Consider the following 26,084-nt stretch of genomic DNA (forward strand, 5'->3'; position numbering starts at 1 on the left):
TTACCTGTCATGCATAAACCTGGAGGATACACATAATGTTAATACCAATTCCAGGTTACAAATACATCTCTATATAGGTTCTATCTTATTTCTTGTTCTTCTTTCACTTGTATGGTCAACACAAAATCATCAAAATAGAACACTGAAAGATTTCATGACTTCACTGCAGAACAATTGTCTTTTCTTTTTATTAATGCTTTATAGTTGTACGAAGCAGTTGTGTTCATCCTAAAAAACTCATATGTGCATGGAGGTTGATTTCAGTTCATAACCCCCCCTTTCAGTTGTCTTTTGTTCCACAATTGCAAAAATATTTTTATTTTTAGATTTATTAGCGAAAGTAAACTCATAAATGGAATGTCTTTTTAAAAACTTTATATACCATGTTTTCTTCTAATCCCTTTGTGTATATATCACCTGTGGCATTTTTCTACTTAAATTGTATCAACTGTTGATGTACAACTATCACAAAAATAAATTGAAGATTACTCTGATGCATTCTTTTAGCAAAATATCATGGTCCAGGTTCTTATTGCAGAATATTGTGTGATGAAGTTCTAGCCATTGAATGATTGGTTGAATGAAAATTTTATATTTACTTATTGTTTTCTCCGATTCCTGTGTCGAAGAAATTCACCAAAGATACCATTTGAGCACTGAAAGCTTGATATTTCACTTTCATGATCAATTTATCATTTCACTGGAGTCTACAGTATTGCTGCCTATCTCATTGCATTAATCATCTCATGGTTCTACTAATTGTGAATAATTTTTCTTTGTCATTTTTCTTCTTTTTAATAATAAGCATTGAAAATGAAAAATTATGAACTCTCAGCTGTGTTAAATGAAAGTTTTTTTACATTAAAAAAAGTCTATAATAATGGTGCCTCCAGATATCCTTTATATCTTATTGAAGGAGGATGCAATACTTTGGAGAGCACAAAAAGTAAAATGAAAGATGGTCGTAATAAATTATTTCAGTATTGTCCCATCAGGTATGGTTTGAATATGGTTTGTTCTCACCAAAACCCATGTTGAGGTTTAATAATTCTATATGACAGTATCAAGAGTGATATTTAATGGTAGGTGATTAGGTCATGGGTACCACCCTTATGAATAGATTGTTTTTCTTGAGACATTATTGATTCTCTTGATAGTAGATTGGCTCTCATGTGAGTGAGTTAGGTCTCACAGGACTAGATTAGCTCTGAGAGAGCAGGTTGTTGCAAAGTAAGCTGCTTTACCGCTTTCATCTGTCTCTCTTCCTCAATTGCTACTTGCCACTTTTACAAATGTTCCTGCCATGTGATGTTATCAACAGTGTCATGATACAGCAAAATAGCCTATCCAGATATGCCTATCTTGAACTTTCTTGTCTCTAGAACTGTGTGTTAAGCAAACTACCTTATAACTTAGTCTGTGGTATTTTGTTATAGAAACACAAGATGGATAAGACAATTCCAAAAGGACTCAGCAATTCCATTATTCTGTTTTTTTTTTTTTATGTATAGCTAGGAATAATTGATTCATAATAATAAAATAATAATTACTTCTATAAAATGGCAAAATATTCCACAGTATAGGAAAAATAAAATCACTAAGATTTCAATAACATAGTTTTATAGAAGGATCCAGTAAATCTGTATGATAATTGATCTCTTTAAAGTAATAAAATATTAATATCACAAGTCATTAGAACTACTCAAATCTCAAAAACTAAAATTGGGTCTACTATCGCCTGAGGAATTGAGAATTTTAGGTGGTGTAGATTTTATGTAAAGGTAATCAACTGTCCTCCTCACTTTGTACTCCTTCACATACTCACACTTATTCTTTAGCAGGAAGCTGGCTTATTCAAAGGTAAGTAACAATCAGAAATAAGCCAGCATGTCCCAGGCATAAAAACTATATCAAAACCCCAAACAATAAAGAGAGACGAAAACAGAAATAAAAGTATCATAAAAACAAATATTATATCACAGAAATAACAAAATAAATAATCTCATTTTTAAAAAATGAGCTCAGTGACAAGAATGGAGTTCAGGTAATATGATATAAATCAACAAAAACAGATAAAAAGTGAACTGAAGGAGCACAAAGATATTTGAAAATATTAATATCCTTTTTTAAGAGACAAGGTCTCACTGAGTTGCTTAGGGCCTCACTAATTTGCTGAGTCTGACTTTGAACTCACAATCCTCCTTCCTTGGCCTCCTGAGCCTTTGGGACTATAAGTGTGCAGCACCACACCAGGCAATAATAGCCTTTTAAATGAGTAAAAAGCAGAATAAAGTATAAACCCAGTCAATGACATAATGAATAGATTTGAGGAAATCTACACAATAAAATGAAGAAGGACAAAAATACATAATAATAAAGAATTTTAGAAAAGATTTCACAGAAACACTCAGTGCAAAATTGTATATAAAATTTGGAGAGAAAGAAAGTTGATTAATGAATTGTATAGAAGCCAAATATAATATAGCATAAATGTAGCAGACATGCATTCTTAAGAACGTAAGAATTAAGGGAATACAACCTCAGGAACTTTTATTAGAGAGCATGAACACAAAAATGTATGTCAAAATCCACCCAAGAAGATAAATAAAATTAAAAACTCAAGGAACTTGTTGAAAGACCATGGTGAATCTTTAAGCCCATTTGAATGTAACATTGAGCCAGGCTCAGTGGCACACACTTTTAATCCTAGCCACAAGTTCAAGGACAATCTGGGCAATTTAGCAAGGCCCTATCTCAAAATAATAAAACGAATCAGGAATGTAGCTGAGTAATAAATGCCCCTTCTGGGTTCAATCCCCAGTACCAAAAATAAAATAAAAATAAGCCTGAAATTGAACAGTCTTGTTATGTTACAATATAGAATGTTAATGTCATAAAACTTAATACTGTCAAAATAATACATGTAAATTGAGTTGTTAGAAGCTAAAGAAGAGGCACAAAGTATCTGTGTTGTATCTTTCACAACAGGTAATCAATATATGATAATTACTCTTGAAAATGTACTTTGTAAGTTTTTCATATTCCTTTTTTATGAACTTAACTCAATCTTTCAGAAACTATTTGTGACAGATAAATTTGTTTTACTCATTTCTATTTTTTTAAGTATGGGTACATCTAATATTTAATAGCTTCATAAAAATAGCAATTGTAGTATGATCCAGGTTTTCTACAATTTTTAATTCATTTAAACTTTTAGCTATAGCTGTATAAAATATGTCAATGCTTATATTATTATTTTGACTTAGATTTTGAGGATTTTGAAAATTTTTTTTATAAATAAAATGTGTGTCCTTTATCACAGAAAATTCTATGATATCACTTCTCTGGAATATGAGGCTAAAATAACAAAACAGACTTATTGACTCTTTGGGAAGTTGTTTGCCCAAATTTTATATTATTAACAGACACATTAAAAAGTCTTACAAGCCAACTTGGTTCAGTTCATTATATAGTGCAAAGAACAGCAGACTGGGAATAAATCTTATATTCTGTTTCCTCTTTACAATATGTCAAAGGGACCTGCTTTAAGCCTTAGACAGCTCACCAATAATTAGGGAAAAATAAATAGCACCTACCTAGATAACCCACAGAACTCTTGTGTGACTCAGATAAGTTGAAGTAGATGAAAATGTTTTATAAAATAATGGTGATAATCAATGTGAGCTAACATGTTAATTAAGAAGGGAAGACATACATCAGTCTAAGAGGTTTCAAATCTTGACCAGACAAGTGAACAGGTTAAAAACATTGCATTTTATCACTGGAGGATCTACCATCAATAACCTGTTGAACAGCTAAACTACATAATGGATAAAGAAATTGTGGTATATATACACAATGGAATATTACTAAGCCTTAAGAATGAAATTATGACATGTCAGTAAATGGATGGAACTGGAGGAATATAATGCTAAGTGAAATAAGCCAATCCCAAAGAAACAATGGCTGAATATTTTCTCTGATTTGTGGATGCTAATTCACAATAAGGGTGGTGGTGTCACTGTGGGGTGGCATTAGACAGAGGGGAGTGATGGGAAGGGAGTGGGTGTGGGGGTAAAAATGATAGTAGAATGAATTGGGCATTATTACCCTATGTGCATATATGATTATATAACCTATATAACTATATCATGTACAACCAGAAGAATGAGAAGTTATACTCCATTTTTGTATGATGTATCAAAATGCATTCTATTGTCATGTATAACTAATAGAAAAAAAAATAACCCATTGAAGAATACCACATGACTTAAATGTAGATAAAATTTTCTGATTTCCAGAAAGCAGGGGACCATATATGCTAGAAATTCTCTGGTTTAATAATCTTGTCTTCAAACCTCGGCGAGATTCAAGAACTTTAAGTCAGTATAGTCATTAATGTGCCAGGAGCTATGTTCCATTATCCTTTATTTCTTTTCATGCAATGAATCAAATGTTTGTATTCTTTATATCTGACATAGTACTAGCATAATAATTTTCATAAAACCTGCAGTAAAATTAATTGTATTATTTTAGCAATAAATCATCTTTTGCTTCAAGGTTACTAGTTCCCAAAAATATCAGAACATGCTTATTTTTCTATTTTAAAAATTCCAAAGAGTTGTTCTGGGAATCTACAGTTTTCCTATAGATTTATAATTCTCACCATCTGATTGTTATCCCTTTATTGGTGGTTATGGAAATGAAGGTAGATTTTGTACTTGAGGTTCTTTCCCCAAGATTCTAAAAACAATAAGGGGCAGGGAGTAATGTTAATTATGGAGTACTCCCTTTGCCTGTACTGTGCATTCTTTCGTTTACATGAAATGCATTCCTATTCCACTGAATGTATCCTGATACAGCAAATTACATCTTCTTTCTCCATTGTTAAAAGGAATGCTTTTTGAAAATGAATGGTACATTGGAACAATACAGATTTTTTATGGAATGTTTTCTTGATTTTTGAGGATTTCCTTTTGTGTTATCCCCTGTTATATTATATGTAGCCAAGAATGTAATAGTAAGTCAGATATACAGCAAATGGCCCTGTAAATTTAGAAAGTAAAAGAAATATTTTATGTAAACATACTTAAAATATTGTGAACTCAGAGTAGCTGAGAGGGGATGAAAGCATGTTAATTCTAAGAGCTAGTAGGACTGTAAATATTAACTTACCCTCCTTAAGCTATACCTGACCTTAGTAAATCTACCTCAACCTGTATAATTATGCCTAGCAGTCTCTTCTCCTTCCATTGCTCTCTCCTAATTTTAGTGCACCATATGTTTATCTCTCTCTTATTAGATTGCTTTGAGTTTACCTTAGAAATTTGGATTGTTGAAATACTTTCCTATTTAGTATTGGCAATGATAAAATCATAAATCCTGTATTTAAGTTGGTATAGGCCATATCCTCTGGCCTATTGATCATTACAACTGTCCTAAAGGTTCAAATAGATATGTAATTACTGAATCACAAAGTCTAGGATTTCAATGTTTCAAGAAAATATAGGATAATATAATCTGCTTGGAAAATCTCATTTTTAGGCATCCTTTTCTTGAATATCTGGATGTACAGTGCAAGTCATCAAACTTATGATCAATATGTATTTTATAGGGAAGGCATATTATAATTTAAATATAAAAATTCATCTGGAGATAAATAGACAATATCATGGAATATTGAGGTGGAATAAGAATATCAGTTAGAAGGAACTCCTTTGTAATAGTAAAACATGTATAATATTAAAACTGAAACATATATATATACATATATATATATGTGGAGAGAATGAAAATCCATCCTGTTTATAAATTTCAAAACCCATTTGACAAAATCATTTGCTCTGTGTAATCTAGAGTTTATATTTTAAGGAATATTTCATATTTTTTACTTTTATGAATTTTCAAGTCATTGAACTGTAATTTTCCACTTTTTAAAGTCAAGATAATGAACCCCGCTTTTGATTTTCTTATTGATAAATCCTAATTTTACATTGCCCCACCATGTGGAAAGACCTCACAAAATGCTAAACATGGCTGTTCTTGCTTGCTATTGCTAGGGGGCAGTATTTACTTACCTGACTCTGCAGACAAGTGCTGACCAAAACATGCATATGTAATTTCATGATGTGACAAAATACGAGAGCATGTATGATTTCTTTTCATTGAGTTTGTTTCCAACTTTTAATTAGGAAATAGCTAAAGTATCTTGAACTTTATGAGAGCATATGTACTTTATATTTGTAATCAAATCAAATATTGATTTGATTTTTTGAAAAACTAACACCTGCCTGGTATTCAAAATTATCTAATTTTACTGTCTTTTTTTCTGTATCAGATGACATTATGAAATTGTAGCAATACCTTTAGAAATAAGGCAAAAATATCATCTTTTTCTATTAACATTTTAAAAGATATACAGTAAGAATAAATAACAGGCATTACAATTTCACAGAATGACATTTTTTAACTTGATATTAATTGGTAAGAGGTGACTGGTACTGATTAGCATCTAGGAATTGTTATAAATTAAAGATATTAATTCAACTCAAATTATTACTTTTCAAATATTAGAATAAGCTTCATCTTATCAGGTTTTCATAATGTTTGAGGTAATTGTTATCAGTTTATGTATATAACAAAACTGAAAGATTAATAATTTTTTCAGTATCTCTTACTATGTAATGTGCAGAATTTTATGCAATTTATTTTTGCATTCATATTTGTTGAAAACTTCTCAAGAAAGTGTACAACTCGTCACTTGAATCTTTTAATATATTCCTGTCAGTTATCTTCGTTGTGTATTCCATTCATTCATTCAATAAATATTTGTGTGCCTATTAAGTGCTGAGCATTTTTCTATGCATTGGGTATTTCAAAGGAAAGGAGAAAAAGACAAAATCTCTGCCCTTATATTCTGGTAGGGAATGACAATAAAGAAGATAAATAAATATGCCGTGATATGTTAGGTATTAGTAAATTCTAGTGAAAAAGAAAACTAAAGCGGGACATGAATATTAAGTGTCATCTGAAGGAAAATTTGATTTTTTTAAATAAGGGTACTGTGAAAACTTCTCAAAAAAGGTAACTTTTGGGGGTAGGGTTGGGTGGTGGTAGGAATTGAACCCAGAACCTTGCACATGTTAGGCAAGGATTCTACCAGTTAAGCTATATCACAGCCTAGAAAATGTAGCTTTTGAATAAATGCTTTAAAGAAATAAGGAAAAGAGCAAGTCAAAAAGAAGCAAAAGCAAGTGCTACAGCCCTAATAAAGAAAAACCAGGAGACCATTATGACTGAAGCACAATGACCAAGGAAATTAGGTCAAACGTGATTGAGGGCTAGATTACAATTATAGGTCCTATCATTAGGGCTTTGGCTTTATTATTAGTTATAGAAAGCCACTAGGTATTTTTGAGTTGGAGCAGTGACATCTGATCTAGACATGTAGCAAGATCATTCTACTATACTGAGAAAAATGCAAGGACAGACAGAATCTCTACTAGTCACAGTCTATTGTGATAATCCAGGTAGGACGTGATAGTGGTTTGAATTAGGATATTAGCAGTAGAAGCAGTGAAAATTTTTCATATTCTGTATATGTTTTGAAGGTACAACAGCAGAATTACTGGTAACAAATATAAAGTATGTGAGAGGAGATGAGTCAGGAATTATAATGGAATTTTTTTTTTTCTTAACTGTGCAAGTACAAGGATAAATTTGCTCCTGAGACTTAGAAGCCTGCACTTGGAACCACATATTTTGGAGCAAGTTTCATGAGCTCAATTTAGGACATATTATATGTATGTATCTGTTAGACATACAAACAGAGATCAGATAGGCCATACAAGTTTGGAATTCATGGCACAGATCTGGGGAATATGTAAATACAGCAGACTTCAAACCATATAGTTACTATTTGGAGAAAAATAGAAATGATAAAAGATTAGAAGCTGAACCTGGGGAAATCAGAGAAGGCAGAAGTTTGAAGAGGAACCAACAAAGGAGATAGATAAGGAGCAACCATAAAAGTAAGAAGAAAACCTTATGAATGTGGTGTCTTAGAAGCTAAGTGGACTTTGAAAACGAGTTTTCAGGAAGTGGGAGTAGTCAACTATATTAAATTCTACTGATTTATAGAAAGAGACTAGCAATGAGACTTAATAGCATGGAAATCATCACTGACCAAGGTAAGAACAGTTTCATTGGCAAGTTGGAGGCAAAAAACCAATTGGAGTGAATTAAGAATATATTTCATGAACATTTGTTGTTTTTATTGATCCCTAAGCTCCCTTATGAAGAATGAAGAAATGAATGAAATAACCTTTACCACATGAATCTTATCTTCCAGCAGAGAGGAGGGTAGAGAGGCTGTAAACTCCTGTAATTTTGCCACCATTGCCCTATGCCAGAACCTCTGTTATAGTAGCACTTAATTGTAAAGCATTTTAAGTATTTATTCATGTCTGATTTGTTTACTATCATGAGATACATCATATGGCACAAAGCATTGCATGTTGAGGGATTAATGCAAGCATGAATGAGTGACTAAACATGCCCAGAGTTTATTATATAAAGCATGATGTAATAGGTAATTATTATAAAATATAGTATACAGTTACTATCATTGTATATAGCATAATTATCAGCCCAGAACTACTTATAATACAAAGCATGGTGTGATAGGTAATTATAATAAAAATATAGCATACAGTTAACTAATTACAGAGTACAATTATCATGTATCAAGTATAGTGAAATAGGTGTCATAGAAGTACAGAAAGTTTTCATAGAACATATAGTATTTGAGGCAGCTTTTGCAAAAACTTAGAGGTTTGATTAATGGAAATGTAAAGAGCGTTCAAAGGAGAAAAGGCAAAAATCACATTAATAGGAAAGTAGTATATCTTCAGATCTCATAGTGAATTATCTGTTCTGGTAGGATGAGATAATAACATGGAAATTTAGCCTGATGTCCTGTTTCCTAGTTGAATATTAATAATAATACTTTAAATTTGCTGTGTTTGTTATTGTTAACAAAGCATTTTCACATATATTATTTCATCATCAAGGGATTTCTGTGGCATAGTTAAGACATGGTAATTTCCCTACTTTAACAACAAAGAATTTGAGAATCAGAGAGTAAATGACTTGTCAGAGTTAGAACTAAAATGCTTACTTTCTGACTCCAATCCTTGGCTCTTTTTACTAATACACAGTGGCCTAAATATTAGTGTAAGTAAGAAATTTGTAAACTTAATTTAGTATGCTTTGGGAAACATTAGTATAATAGAACAGGAAAATAAAGTGATCACAGTTTTATTTCTGGAAAGATATTTTGAAGGAAATAATGAAGCAGATAGAAATTGAGTGACATGAATACTTATGAAACATTTGCCATAGTTGATGATCAAAACAAGAAGGAATGATAATCAAAACAAGGTTGGTTCAGTGTGAAGGGATTGAAATAACTGACTGAAGAGATCTTGTAGAAATAATACCTATGGAATTTGATAGGAAATACTTTAAGATTATTCAATCTAAGTGACTGGAATAATAGGTGCTAATAGGCAAAGCAATGTTGGGGTGACCATGAAATATAATCTCTTGGATGTAGTTAAGTTACGTCAAAACAACTTTATCCTTTTAAGGCTTCCTCTTAAGTTTTATTAAATGGGACAAGAACATCATAATTTGGGAGCATAGTTTTACACTATTACTAAGACAGTACTTTCTGAGTACTCTGTGCAATGCTTTGTTTATTGCAGGGTTGTGGTTTGGTTTGGTTTCAGTTTTGGTTTTAGTTTTTGATTTTTCTTTTCACTCTGGCCTGTGTGAAAATAAACTACCCTTGGCTTTGTGTAAGTCTGGCAGTTTTTCCTCTGATTATTTCAAACAATTCCTTCCTCACTTTATGTAGTTTCCTTATACAGATGTGTTCTTGAGTATTTAGCAGTGATTTGAAGGGAACCCTATGCAGATTTCTGGAGCTTTCTCTCTAACAACTCTTCTGTCTAGGATTATACCATGAATTCTAACTACCTTGACTTCCCCAGACTCCCAACTCTGCCTCCTTAACTCCGGACAACCACCAAGCTCTACCTGGCTTTTTCTTTCCTCTAGTGGCCTAGAACCTTTTTGCAGCAGTAACCTGTCATTCTGGGCAATTATAGGTTTCATTTCATGTGTTTTCTCTCTCAGGCATTACTCTGCATGCTAATATCCCAGTTCTGCAAATTGTCATTTCATATATTCTGTCTAATTTATATTCATTTCAGGTACGAGGGTAGATCTGGTTCCCATTCCATCTTGGTCAGAAGCACAATCCCTCTATAGTTCTTGATGAAGCTAATAATTATAGAGGATAGTATGGGGTGAAAGGTACTGTTAGTAAATTGCTAAACTAATTTGGCAAATATTCTTAGTGACCAACAATTGGCTTTCATCAAAATGATAGCAGATAATATAATTGATGTTATATTCATAAAAGGAAGATTGAATAATAGTGATGAAACTAATTCCTTTTAATTTTTTAATTTAAATTTTAATTAAAGGTGAATAATTAGGGTGAAGAATTCATATTTTGTTAGATCTTACTGTTTCCTACAATCCATACTTGTTACTGTGAAGTCATTTATGCCTTTCCCTTTTCAAATTTATAACGTCTCTAAAAAGAACTATGTACATGTCAACCTGTATAAATGATGATGTGGGGATCAATAGACTTTATTTTACTATAATTCTTGTTTTAATTAACTGTATAATTATATAGTTATTGACTGGCATTTTGATAGCATAGTTACCACTGTGTTCAGTGTTAAGACAATGTGCAACTCTACTCATTAATTTATAATTAATAGGTACCAAAATATTATTTATGTCTTTAATAGTATCTTGTATTGACTCACACAGTAAAATAAAATTAATGCTTTTTCAAATTTTTCTGTAAATTATTTTTGGTTTTTGAAATTTGCTATTGACAGTCCTAGTATACAACTAGTCCAGCTATACTCCTTGGTATTTGTCCTAAGGAATTAAAGGTTTCCTACTACAAGGGCACGTGCATACCCATGTTTATAGCAGCACAATTCACATTTGCCAGACAATGGAACCAGCCTAGGTGTCTAGGGGTAGAGGGAGAAGAAATAAAACCTCAGCTCAAGCCATGAGATAGAAAAGAAGGGGTGAATATGTAAAATGAAACTAGATTCTTATCTCTCACCCTGCACAAAAACCAACTGAAAATGGATCAAAGGCCTAGGAATTAGAACAGATATTATGCAAACTCTAAAAGAAAACAGAGGCTCAATACTCCAGCATATAGGCACATACAACAACTTTCTCAAAAGGACCCCTAAAGCTCAGGAAATAGTGGCAAGAGTTAATAAATGAATAACATCAAATTAAAAAGCTTCTGTACAGCAAAGGAAACTATTAGGAATGTGAAGAGAGAACCTACAGACTGAGAAAAAAAAAACTTTGCTAGCTATTCTTCTGACAGAATTAATATCTAGAATATATAAAAAACTCATAAACTTCACACTGCAAAATCACATAAACCAGTTAAGAAATGGGCAAATGAATTAAATAGATATTTTTCAAAAGAAGAAATACAAATGGCCAACAAACATATGAAAAATGTTCAATATCATTAACAATTAGGGAAATGCAAATTAAAACTACACTGAGATTTCATCTCACACCAGTCAAAATGACAGTCATCAAGAATACAAATAACAAATGCTGGAGAGGATGTGGAGAAAAAGGAACACTTTTACACTGTTGGTAGGATTGCAAATTAGTATAACCATTGTTGATATCAGTGTGGAAGTTCCTCAAAAGATAGGCTTTGAACCACCATGTGACCCAGCTATATGATTCCTCAGTGTTTTTCCAAAGCATTAAAGTTATCATACTACAGTGATACATACATACCCGTGTTTATAGCAGCACAGTTTACCTTTGCCAAACTATGGAACCAGCTTTAGTGTCTATCCATGGATGAATGAAGAAAATGTGGTATACATACATAATGGAGTTTTTTTCAGCCATAAAGAAAAATGAAATTGTTATTTGCAGGAAAATAGATGGAACTAAAGTCCATTTTGTTACGTGAAATCAGTCAAACTCAGAGGGTCAAGGGTCAGGTTTTCTCTCATGGGAAAGCTAGAGAGGAAAAGGAAAATAAGGGTGGCAGGGAGTTTCATGAAAATCAAAGGAATTAAGCGGGGGGAGGTGGGATGGGAGAGGAAAATTCTGGGAGTGATATTGGCCAAATTATATTGTTGTATTTGTGCATGTACAATTATGTAACAACAGATCCCATCATTATACACAACTATAATGCACCAATAAAATATGTGGGGAAAAAGTAAGGGGTAATTTTCTTTTGTTCTATTCAGGCCCTGAATGTATTGGATTATGTCTGCCCAAACTAGGAGGATAATGTACTTTATTTTGTGCCTTGATTCAAAATTATCTCATCTAGAAACACCATCAGAGACCTACCCAAAATATTTAATCAGATATCTGAGTCCTCTGATCTAGTCAATTTGACACATAAGAAAAACTATTAAAGAACCTTTAAAATTTCAACAATACTTTTGTATAACTGAAAAGTGTACATCCTTAAAATTAACATACTAGTATTGCACTTGAATTAGCTGTGATCTTGAGGGTCTCCTCTGATCAAATGATGGTATTCTGTGAATAACTTCTGATAAAGAGATCATCTACATTTGTAATATAGACAGATATCACTACATAATAAAGTATTTGTGGCAATAACTATAGTTGCCTCATCCTTTTTTATTTTAATCAATGGAGTAGACCGAAACATAGAACTATTTTTTTTTCAGTTTATTGGTGGTCATTCTAATTATGTCTTTCATTTCCTCTTTATCCATCCCCTGTACTCCTGCTCATAGCTCTATGCCATTCCTTGGTTTCTCACCATGTTTACTCGTAAGTACCACTTTCCCTCTTCTTTTAATATTATATTAGCAAAAATATACTTTCATTCTTTCCTCACATTTTGTTTTTGCAATAGTAGTAAGCAAATTTAATATGCATTCCTTATGTGATTCTTGCATGATAGATATGGGTATAAAAGATTTCCAATTGTTCTAACCCCTGAACATTAAAATGAGAACTGCATAGGATGAAAATCTATTTTTATTTGGTAGTTGGTATTCATACAAGCTTTGTGCCCTTTGAAAAAAGAATTTAACATCTCCTGTGGGATTTATCTAAAGGTTTCAAGGGTATATTTTGCAATCAAGTTAGGCTTAATTTCTAGAGAGTCTGTAATAACTAATAGTTTTATTTTCTAAACTGGGAGGACTCCTCTAGAAATTAAACAGATTATGTGAATGTTATACTTTACTTACAAATATTTATATAGTGGACATCCTTACTTGAATATAGTACACATGATAAGTGGAATAATATTTGATATAGATCTGTATACATGGCCTGGGAAGATATCCACAATATTATTAAATGAATATTATTAAAAGTCATAAAAATAGAACATTATTAATAGTATATTTTTGATGAATATTTAAAAAAAAGGTATGTACAATGCATAATGTGAATTTAACCTTACTGTACCTAAAACAACATTAAAGCTTATCTACATATGTAACCTCGCTACGTAATATAACTAAATAATTCTGGGGAGAAATGTTATGAATAGTACATATATACCAAGTTTGATAAGTTAGAAAATGTCATATATTTGTTCTGATAATTAATTAATTTTACAAGAACTTAGTAAGCTATAAGTTTATAAAACTAAATAAACATTTTATAAAAATAGTTTGGTAATATTAGCTCTTAATTAATAATTTACACCATAAAGTAATAGTCATATATCTAGTCAAGTAGATTATTGTTGTTTTTTTTTATTTTAGTTTTTACTTTAACTTAATTTTTAAAAATCATTCTACAGATGTATTTCCACTGCACAAAATTTTCCACCTCTGGGATACCTTACTACTTGGAAATTCCTCTTTCCCATTCTGTATTGGAGTAGCAATTCTCCAGCAACTACGGGATCGGCTTTTGGCTAATGGCTTTAATGAATGCATTCTTCTCTTCTCTGATTTACCAGGTATAGGTCTATATAAATGGAATAACTAAATGTAATTTGACTATAAATTAATGAGAAGTTTAACCATTGTTTTAGTCAGTGTTTTTGTTGTTGTGACCAAAAGACCTGACAATAACAGTTTTAAGGAGGAAAAGTATGTAAGAGAGAAAGAATGAAAGAAACTGTCCTCTTGAGGGGAAAAATCAAACTTCAGTGAAATTCTGTCATACCATACAAGGTAGTAAGTTAAGCTGCATAGACTATTCACAAGTGAGGAGTTCGCAAATCTAGGGATTGAATGCTTAAATGTAGACAAACAGCAACTGTAGTCTTGATGCTGTGGCTAAAAAATAAAATAAAACTAATGTGGTCCTATGGACATAACTAAATTTGTGAAGTGAGCAAAAGTCGTTTTTGCAGAAACTGAAATATTTTTAGGTAAAAAAATTCTGTTTTTTCCCAGTCTTTCTTTGACTCCCCATCCCTTCTGCTTATTCTGTTCTTCCTTCATATTTTCAGGCAAGCACAAATTACTGCTTACTGTGCTTAATAAACACACTTAAAATTATATAAGAAATAAATATGCCTGAAAACTGAACAAAGAAATAGAGAAAGGTACTCTAAGGTTATCTATCTATTAAGACCCAAGAGGAATAAAAAGCCTGCTACCTATCTGCTTTTTATTTTTAGTGAATGATCTGTATTTGGTACTCTACTACGTCTCTTTTGGAAATCTTCATCTTTTTTAGGAAAATAGTAACAAAAATGCTTTGGGATAATTTGAACTTTTTCTTTCTCCTGATCCCCAAACTAGAAATATCACCATCAGCTAATTTATCAAATTTTAATTAAAGTGTGCTATTTCTAATATAAACAAATACTAGTTTAGTTCTTTGATTTTTTTTCTGGGAGATTATGAAAATCATTAAGTCTTGATGTGTTGTTAATTTTTAGTTTTGAATAGAAACAAAGAAGCTAGTTTCACAAATTAAGAATACTCTCTGTACCCTACAGATGTTTTCTTGTCATTCTCAACTTGCCAAACTAAATAGAAGCTGATTGATTAGGATTAAAAGAATTTTGCTGGTCATTTATAAAAATATGTATATTGGGAATGCTGAGTTTGCATTTTGAAATAAAGCAAATTTAATGCTTTTCCTATTTCATACATAAATATTTCCATTAAATACCTGTGAAGGAATGTTTCAATTTTTTTGTAGATAAATTAGTGTTAACCCTGCTTTCCCACTAAAAATTTTATTTCTGAAATCAGAAAATAAGAATATACATTTGTTATAACTGAATAATTGTAAAGGTAACCACTTCTCCTTAGCTTTAAAAATATGATACCTTCTTTGTATGTGAATTGCCCTGATCCACAGTGCTGTTATTCTGGTCACTGTATATGATTTCTGTTGGTGAGAAACAGGTTTTAAAGAAAAATATAACCACTTTAAAAAAAACATAAAGGTTTTCATTGCAAATTTGGCCCTTAAGTATACCTGTGTTTTGTTTTATTTTTTAATCAAAGTACATTTATCTGGGATATCATTCTCAGATAGGTTTTTAAAGTTGTCTTTTTTATCCTCCCACCCTCAACTATTCGTGAAGGAATTTGGAAGTGGTTAGGGGAAATATGAAAAACTGAATCCAGAGTAACATTTTGCACACTAACAAAGTGTTAGATTATGTACACGTAGAACATATGTGAAAGAAAACATTATTTTTCTTCTAGTCTACCAAGAAAGGACTAAAAGACTAACTCTATATTTCACTTCTAATTATTGAGATAGACTTTTTAGATAAAGTAAGGCTAAGCTTAAGCATTGATTTGAACTCTGTAAATATGTTATGCTTCATTGAACTCCCACTTATCCAAGTTTAAATAATCAGTAAATAAAGCAAATTTAACTTTATTCTTTACTAAAGCTGATTAACAATCCACTCTTCAAAATGTTGATGCTATTATAACACCACCACCATGAATTTGGGAATCTTGTGAACATGATAGGAATCTTTTTTAGTTTTTAGTAGTCTAGTTGTTAATAGCATGAAATATGCATTGATTTCACCTGGAGTCAGATCCTGCCTCTACTACTTCCACCAGTGTTATCTTAGAGAAATGACTTAATCTCTCATCTTTTATTATAGGAGAATGATAATAGTAGGCACTGTATGCATAGATTGTGTATTAAGTCAGCATATCTAAAGAACTATATGTGATTACTATCATTAAGTCACTGTTATTATATTTTTCATCACTTTTTCATTCTACTTAACATACTTTCCTATTGGTAGTATAAATGTAGCATTTTCCTCATTTAGCTCTTCTATAAACTATTGATCATACAAATTTGTTAGCAAAATCTAATGAAGAATTACCTAAGAAATCAAGTAAGCCTTCAATGTTAAGTACATATTTTTACTTAGAAAACTGTCTCTTTTCCTTGCTGAGAGAGAGCACAGTATAGTGGATAGAGAGCCCAGGCTTGGGAATCAAGACGGACATGGATTTGAATGTTGATTCTACCATTCACTACCTGTGTAAATTGAGAAACTTTCAGTGGGGTGCTGCTAATAAGAGAACATGGTCTATAGGGTGATATAGATAGGAAGGAGTTCAGGTCCAAGATATGACTCATACTATCCGTGTGAACTCTAAAATTATTGATTCTCACTAGAAAGAGAATCCTATATATTGCAAAGAATTCAGTAAATTATGACAATAGTATCTACTTTACAGTTACGATGAGAACTAAAGATAATATAATATATATAATGCAGTTGGCACAGAAGCATATGCCCAAGTATTTTTAAGTACATGTAACATTTAATATTTTTTTTATTTTTATTGTAAACCAATGGGATACATGTTGTTTCTGTTTGTACATGGAGTAACAGCATACCATTTGCATATTCATAAATTTATATAGAGTAATGATGTTTGATTCATTCCATTATATTTTCCCTTCCCCCCCACCCCTCCTACCTCTCTTTTCCTTCTATACAAGTCCCTCCTTCCTCCATTCTCACTCCCACCCCCCATTAAGTGTCATCATCCGCTTATCAGTGAGATCATTCCTCTTTTGGATTTTTGAGATTGGCTTATCTCACTTAACATGATATTCTCCAATTTCATCCATTTGCCTGCAAATGCCATAATTTTATTCTTCTTTATAGCTGAGTAATATTCCATTGTATATATATACCACAGTTTCTTTATCCATTCATCAATTGAAGGGCATCTACGTTGGTTCCATAGTCTGGCTATTGTGAATTGAGCTGCTATGAACATTGATGTGGCTGTATCTCTGTAGTGTGCTGATTTTAAGTCCTTTGGGTATAGGCCGAGGAGTGGGATAGCTGGGTCAAATGGTAGGTCCATTCCAAGTTTTCTAAGGAATCTCCACACTGCTTTCCAGAGTGGCTGCACTAATTTGCAGTCCCACCAGCAATGTATGAGTGTACCTTTTTCCCCACATCCTCTCCAACACCTATTGTTGCTTGTGTTCTTGGTAATCGCCATTCTAATTGGGGTGAGATGGAATCTTAGTGTAGTTTTGATTTGCATTTCTCTTATTACTAAAGATGCTGAACATTTTTTCATATATCTGTTGATTGCTTGTACATCTTCTTCTGTGAAGTGTCTGTTCATTTCCTTAGCCCATTTGTTGATTGGGTTATTTGTATTCTTGGTGCAGAGTTTTTTGAGTTCTTTATATATTCTGGAAATTAGTGCTTTATCTGAAGTATGAGTGGCAAATATTTTCTCCCACTCTGTAGGCTCTCTCTTCACATTGCTGATAGTTTCCTTTGCTGAGAGAAAGCTATTTAGTTTGAATCTATCCCAGTGTTTGATTCTAGCTTTTATTTCTTGGGCTATGGGAGTCCTGTTAAGGAAGCCTGATCCTAAGCCAACAAGGTGAAGATTTGGACCTACTTTTTCTTCTATAAGATGCAGGGTCTCTGGTCTGATTTCAAGGTCCTTGATCCATTGTGAGTTGAGTTTTGTGCAGGGTGAGAGATAGGGGTTTAGTTTCATTCTGTTGCATATGGATTTCCAGTTTTCCCAGCACCATTTGTTTGAAGAGGCTATCTTTTCTCCATTGCATATTTTTGGCCCCTTTGTCTAGTATTAGAAAATTTTATTTGGGTTTGTGTCTGTGTCCTCTATTCTGTACCATTCATCTACCTGTCTATTTTGGTGCCAATACCATGCCGAACATTTAATATTTTTTAAGAATATATAACATTCAGATTACCTGAGTTCCCCGTCCTTTCTTCCTCCTTTTCTTCATTGTATACTCTTAAATTTTTGTAGGAGAAACTCAACAGGAAGTCATAATTCTTTTGACCAAAAATTATTGCCTTGTAGTAGGTCATATATTGTGATTTTACATTCCATGGAAGTACAAGTGGAGCTAGAAATTTTTGCTAAATTCTTGACATGCATTGGTACATGTGCCATGCTTATACTGGAAGAGATTACTATGAGATGGGTACATTTAACATTTCTCATACACTCTAAATAGAGTGGCAGTTTGTTTTGTTTTGTTTTCTTTTGTCTTGTTTTGTTTTGCCTGGTACTGTTTTGCTCAGTTGCTTAGGACATCACTAAGTTGATGAGACTGCCCTCAAACTTGTGATCCTCCTGCCTCAGCCTCCTGAGTTGCAGGGATTACTGGCATGTGCCATCATGCTCAGCTATAGCATGATATTTTGGAAGAAATACTGGAATTTTCATACCACCATCCAATCCTGAATTTTGGCTGCTGCTATTAAGAGAGTAGTTTCCAAGATTACAAACTCAGTTACAGTATGGGTTTTCCTAGTGTTTGTTTTACTTCTCTGATATTCTGCTATAATACCCCTTTGACTTTTAAAATTTTCTTTTGAGGATACATCCATGCAGTTTCAAAGATGGGAATGATATCTGAGTAAGACCAAAAAGATAATGATTTTAGAATGGATTTCTGACAACTGAGATGTTTAAATGCTTTTTCTTTTATTATTGCATTTCTTTGTGCAGTTGAATATCAATTGAACATATTAATGACACTACATCCCTGGTTGTTTTCAAAGACAGAAATATTTAGAGGCAGGAAAATTTTTCTTAGAGAACTCTGTAGGAAAAGTTAGGAAAATCTGTGTGAAAGAACCCTTAACTTATTCTGAGATTAAAATAATGTCTTTAACATCAAGAGAAATATGTATATATAAACTATTTAGAATGAATAGTATACCGAAGGGGATTTCAGCATATGAAAAGTTCCAGATCCTTTTTTCAGGAAGAAATTGGCATTTGAAAAATCTTAGTTGCGTAGTGATTTTTTTATTATACATGCTTAATTTAATAGAAAAGTTTTAAATGAAATTTAAGCATTTTATTTCAGTATCATCTACATTCTTCACAATATGATTTAATTTTCAATAAAAGTATGAAAAATATGAGTAATATCCCACTATTTTCACTAGTTCCAAAGTATTGTAGGCATTGTGGAATTATAGGTGGATAGGTAAATGTGTTTATCTCTATTGATTAAAGGCAATTATACAATCCAGTCTTACTCATTATTTTGTATAGAGTGGCATAGTTCATGAAAGCAACACAGTTTTTTTAGCAACATAGTTGTGTGCCACTTATTCTAATATCTACAATAAAATTCAGGCCATTTTTTTTTCAAATAACATGTAAATTTGTTGGAAGTAAAACAAAATGTGTGGTTACGAAAACTATGAAATAGAGTGCTAAAATATGCCAATTCCTTTAATGTCTATGTCTTATTATTTTCCTATTTATACCCAAGATGGAGTTGACCAATTGTTGAATATTAGAAAGAATGAACAAATCAAATCAATGAAATTCTATTGATTTTAAGGCAGTTCTGATGATTCTTGTGGTAGGGAATGAGAGAAGGGCAGTACCTATTCTTTGTGATTGTGAGTTCTCATGTACCTGTAACATGTAATTGGTGAAATCAAGACTTAATCTATTATCCTTCCTTGTACACCAGATAGCAATATTAAGATGCTCCCTAGCTTACCCATATGTCTAAAATCTTTATATTGATAAGACCCAAGATTTCCTGTGTACACCATGTTGTTATAGCATAAGTCACTTTATAAGACATTTGGATGTCTGATGAAATCAGAATGCCTCATTAAATTTAAGTTTCAGATAATATAAATATATCCCAAATGATCACTGTTTGAGAATCAAATTTTACTGCATCTCCTACATTTATATTTGCTAAATGGGACAATCCTAACTATATAAGCATTAAAAAATAATTTTTAGGAAAGAAAAAATAAATAAAAATACTTGGAATTCAGGCATAGCTTATGTTGAGGGTGGGGTGGAAATTTAGCTAAAAAATGACAAATAATACTCAGAACACTTTTTAACTTTTCCATATTGACATAAAAATTAGTAGTATATTTTCCTTCATCCACATAAATGTAATGGGATCCTAAATACCACAACTAAACATTTAGTTTCCTAATTTAGCAGATTGTAAACATTTGATACATTAATGTTTTGTGAGATATTCTAAGTACCTACAAATGGTTTATGGCATCTGTAACTTTCAGAATGGGAGTGCATGATTGGCAAGAGCTACAAACTAATTCAAAGATAAACATACCAAAACTGGATTTTTTAAAATACATTATGGAAGATAATGGATAATGGATAGATGTCATATATGTTAGAAATGAAATAACCTTTCAGTAATCAAAAATCTGTATATCTAAACACTAGTAGTTCAGGAGTTAGCAACATGAAAAATGAGGAGAAAAGCATAGATACTGTAGGTATTTATTCACTAATTACTCATTAGTTGCTATTCTTCCATTGTTACTGCCTGTGGGAATAAACTCCAAAATGCAGCGTTTATTTACAATAACTATCTAAAACCATTAACATTAAACACTTAATAAACAACACTCTGGATTTTACAGTGAATGACATATTTCTTTTTTTTAAGTTTGTCTGATTTACTTCCAATCAGAGGTGATATATCCCCCACCTGTATATATACATGTGTGTACACACATATATACTTATTTAACCTAAATTTGCATATGACTCAAACTCCTTTTGAGCTGTAGGGACAGAGCCATACTTAGCAGTACCCCCATTGCTGGTTACATTAGTTAGATTTGGTCTTTTGCAGAAAGAGGTCAGTTGAAGTCCCAAGAATCTGAGTCCTCAGTTAGAGAAGAGCCATCAGTCACAACCTGAAACATGTAGACTGTGCCTGCCCCCACTTCCCAGGGACCAGTCTTAAGACCCTCTCTTCCCAGGGGTTGAAACCATGAAGAGACTGATGGGGGTTCCCCCACCTCCATGCAATGAGAGAACCCTCATTCCTGCATTTTTCCAGAGTCTGGCAGCACATCCATTTGCTCTTCTCCCTTAAGAAGACTTCTTGTAATTTCATAAACTATGGAACCCACTGAAATAAACCTTGTTGGTTGGTTGTGTATTCCTCTTTGAGAAGAATAAATTCCATAGGGAAAAATTTCAACATTATGTAATATAATTTTAAAAGGTCCACTGTGTCATAACATTGGTCAAATCTTATTAAGCACACACTTTTTAAGCATACTCTATTCAATAGGATAAATTTAGTTGTAGTTTCAGCTGTTGCTCTACTAAATTTCTCTTACTAAAAATATATTTTCCTAGTAAATAATTTTTTATGTTTATAAATAGGTTAATCTACATACAATTATTAAGAACTTGAATTTTCCAAGTCATAATTATAACATAAACATTTCTGCCCCTAGCATCCCAGTACATTAGTGATAGGTACTATTAAAACACTTAAACAGGTGAACAGAAACCGTATTTTCAAAGTTTCCTGCTTATCCATATTCTATTCCTCCCTCTTAATATTTGCCATCCATTCCTGAACTAAATATTATTAATGACCAAACTTCAAATGAATAAGGTCAAATTTCAAAGTTTATACAAATTTAAGGGTTTTAAATGATGAACATTTTAATTGAGTGTATAAATAATACTCTTCTCATTTTATATCAAGAAATGTAGTAGATTATAAGAAAATCATATATAAAAGTTTTATGTTCGTAATGTTTTTTTCACTGTATATTTTTGGATACGAAAGACAAGATACATTGGCTTCTAAATTTAATTTCAGCTCTGTCACCCTATGTAATACAGAGGTTGAGAGAATTTATTTTTGCTCTGAAAATATAAGATTTTTACTTTTATTTGAGCTCATTATTTTGGTCAAAAGCCTAATACAATTGTGGAGTTTTAGTTAAAACAAATTTTCATATATTCATTTGAAGCAGCAGAGATATATTCATGACATGTTTCATGTCTAAAAGAAGAAATAATATCAGTGCTAAAATTGCTCATTACAACCATCAGTTGAATGGACAATTGGCTGCTATAACTTTCCACTATTCAGTATTTACCTTAATAAAGCAAAAGAGCTGTCAAGCAAATGGCCATCACCAGTCTTTGCCAAGCAAATGTATATTTGCCATATTTATTTCCTAACTTTCAAAAGTATTTAAAATATTTTTAATTATAAAATTAAAAATTATTTGTTCATTTAAGGATAAATATAATAGGATTACAATAGTATTTGTGTATACTCTACTAATTGTAAACAGAGGCTCAATTTTTTAAAAATCTATAACTCTTGAGTCAAATATAACTGACCATATTCAGTGGGCTACTGTTTTGTGACTTATTTGTTTGAAAAGAGAAACAAGGGGCAAAATTTTCTAGACAGAGGGAAGAAAGTGCTGAAAAGTCACAAACAGCAAACTCATGGAAGTCCTATGTGGCTGGAATACTTAGAAGAGAAGGTGACTAGAAAAGAGGATGAAGAGTGCAGACAAAAAAAGGAGCATGTAGCATCCTGTAGGCCATGCTCAGAATATTAAAAAATATATATATTTATAGAGATATTTGGTTTCAATTAAGTGTCCTTGAAATAATGACATGTACTGTTGAAAGTAACATCACTTACCAAAACAGGAATGAATGGCTATATTGATATTTGTGGAACATTCTTGACTGTGTACATTTCTTTCAAGGAGCTCCATGTTGAGTGAAAGAAAGCATTTTTAACATAAGTGATAGGAATAGTTATCCATAATTTTTCCCTAGCTCATAGCCTGCTATAGGGTAAAGAATTAATTTGGTGAAAGGGTAAAGCCACTTGCAATACACAACCATTTAGTAAAAGTTTTAAATTGTGAAGTCTGCAAGAATGATGCCATTTTACCTGAAGTTGGCAGTACATTAATTATTCACATTCACTGCTTATAAGTATGTGATGTCCATGGATGTCTGTTTCTAAGTACATGTTCTTGGAATTGCAAAAGCACAGTCCTGACAGAAATTAATTGTGGAGATTTTATCTATGGTCCTCTTCTCACCCACCTGTAAAACTTGGATATTAACTTTAGATGATACGTTATTTAGATAATACATTAAATTCTCTTGAATTTAGAAGTGGCTAAAGATAAATGAGAAAATAGTTGGTTCGGTTTTATTTACATGTTTTGCATGGTTGTATAGTCACTAAAATAAAACTCCATGAAAAAATTATTTTCAAAATCTCATTAAGGTTATATCAACGTTGTTGAGGAGCCACAACTGCATTATTTTATGAAAAAGGGAGAAATTTGAAAACAGATATTACAATACATGTCTTCTAAGCAGAAATAAATCATCATAGGAAACAAAGTCAATGGCATGACTGGTGAAAACTCTCATATTGTGACATGATTCTGGGAAGCTGGTAGAATTCTCATAACACTGAACTAGTATGTGCTCTTGAAACAGAACTGATTTTGCAACATGTAAACAGTTTACAAAGTCAAAATGTTTCTTAGATGTTGAGAACTGTAATGAAAAACAAAGTCAGGGTTGATATGCATTTTCTACTTACCTTGAAAATTAAGAGTACATTAGAGTACTGCTACATTTTAGATCACCCAAGTTTTAAAAAATATAATAAGAAAGCCTGTCACTAAAGTCTGTTTATTTTATGCTTGAAAGAGGGTTTATACTTGTAATTTTTGTGACCAACCCAAAAATTATCTTATAGTTTAGGTCAGTGTGATTAAGCATATTTGTATAAATATGATTCAATGATGGAATTTGTTTGTTTTACCATTGAGAGTTTATATGGACTTTGAGTTTGAAAATCACTTAAACAGAATATTCTTCACTTTTGAAATATATTGAGTAACCACAAAAACCTTTAAAAGTTAGAAACTATCAATAAAAATTTCCCACATACACTGATGTTGTTGCCAGTGAGAATTTAAGGACCAAAATGTATTTGAAAGTGGCATTTATCATGTACACTTCAATATGTCTTTTGTATTTTAATAAGATGATAATACTTATGGATCCCCTTCCCTCTCTCTGTCTAGCCCTCTATCTCTTTACATTTAGCACAAAAATGAAAGTAATTTGATGTGTTGCCTATTTTAAATGATCTTCAACAGAATAGAAATTAACTTCTGAACCACATGTCCCTTCAACGAGTGGTATCATGTCAAACTAAATAAAATATAATAGAACACACTAAAAGACCTAGATTGTAAAAAAGAAGAGGAAAAATACACCATTATGTTTATTAGGCTGTCTTTTCAAAATTATGTAGTATAGAGGGAATTTCTATAATTTTCTTATTTTTATTACAAGCTGCTGCATTTACTTTGAAAAATTAAAACCATTTCAGTTATTTCAAATAAATTATAAAATAAAATGTAAAAACTGCTTATCAAACTTGAACACAAGGTTCTAATTGCCACAAAAATACTCCTGTTTTCTTTCTGACTCACCAGTAAGTGTTAAAAAGAAAGAAAATGATGACTGTAGCTGATCTGGCACTAAATATTTCAAGCTTCTGCATTGTTCTTTTTCCTTAGGTGTGCTCTGTTGTCAACACCAGCTGCATTGCACTATAGTATAGTACACCCCACTGCTAACTGTTAAAAACAATTATGTTAAGAACGGAAAACAGTTTTAGTATACACATGTATCAGCAATGTTGATTGCATTTCCTGTTTATACTAACTGCATTGTAGGCATTAAGCAGCAGGTATGATAAATGCATAGCAAAATATTGCAGTAATTGCATGTACTTATACTGGGTTTGAAAGGCTGGATGAATTAAGTCAGGAATCCAATAATACATTGTACCATCATTACCCCTTAGATATTGCCAAAATTGTGTTTAAATATATACACATTCATTCGTTCACCAAATATGTAGTGGCTTCCTACAATGAGTGTGTATATGCATATGTATGAGTATCTGTATATATGTGTATAATTAGTCTTATGCAATAGTGTTTAGCAATGAGAAAACTAACCACCTTTGCTTTATTGTTTGTGCTGTAAAACATCTAAAGTGGGTGAACTGGCTGTCAGAAAATTTTGTTCACTTTCTGTGAGACCTTATAATCAGTAACTTTATCATCAGTACATTTTTAAGAAACTTTATTATATGACAGGAAAGTACTATGCAGTGGGACCATAAACAGAAATAAGATATTATAACCCTGAGTAGGATGGGGAGAAAACACTGGAAGTTAGAATATGACAGAAGGATGACACAGAAGTGTAAGCTGCCTGGCCATCTTAGTGTAAGTAGGATGCTAGTAAAATGACTAGAAGGTAGGATGCAAGGGAAGGATATCAGGACTGGATGTGCCGGGATAGTAGTTGCTAGTGGTGGTGATAAAAAGTGGAAAATATATGGAGTACTGTTTACAGGGAACCTTGCATGACATGCGGAAGAATTTGGGGTTTATTCTCTCTCCAATTGAAATGCTTTAAAGAAAAGAAATAAAGAATTCTGTATATATTTTAGAAAAATGATTCTGACAGTAGTGTAGAAGATTAATTGAACAGCTCTAAAATGCTCTGAGCAATGGAAGAAACTGTCCAGGGATAAGTTTAAGAATATAGTAAAAGAGTTTCTGTTGA

At 32.0% G+C, this 26,084-nt stretch overlaps 1 protein-coding gene across 2 annotated transcripts in view; it reads left to right on the forward strand.

Moving 5' to 3' along the window:
* The window catches only part of TBCK (TBC1 domain containing kinase), a 297,654-nt gene that overhangs the window by 123,389 nt on the left and 148,181 nt on the right, over positions 1-26,084 (forward strand). For both annotated transcript variants that reach the window (XM_079154680.1, XM_079154681.1), the window contains 2 exons: positions 12,927-12,963; positions 13,952-14,113. In XM_079154680.1, the coding sequence (XP_079010806.1) occupies positions 12,927-12,963; positions 13,952-14,113 (199 nt within the window). The remainder of the gene's footprint in view (positions 1-12,926; positions 12,964-13,951; positions 14,114-26,084) is intronic.

Source organism: Sciurus vulgaris (genome assembly GCF_902686455.1).
Source record: "Sciurus vulgaris genome assembly, chromosome: 9".
Lineage (NCBI taxonomy): Eukaryota > Metazoa > Chordata > Mammalia > Rodentia > Sciuridae > Sciurus > Sciurus vulgaris.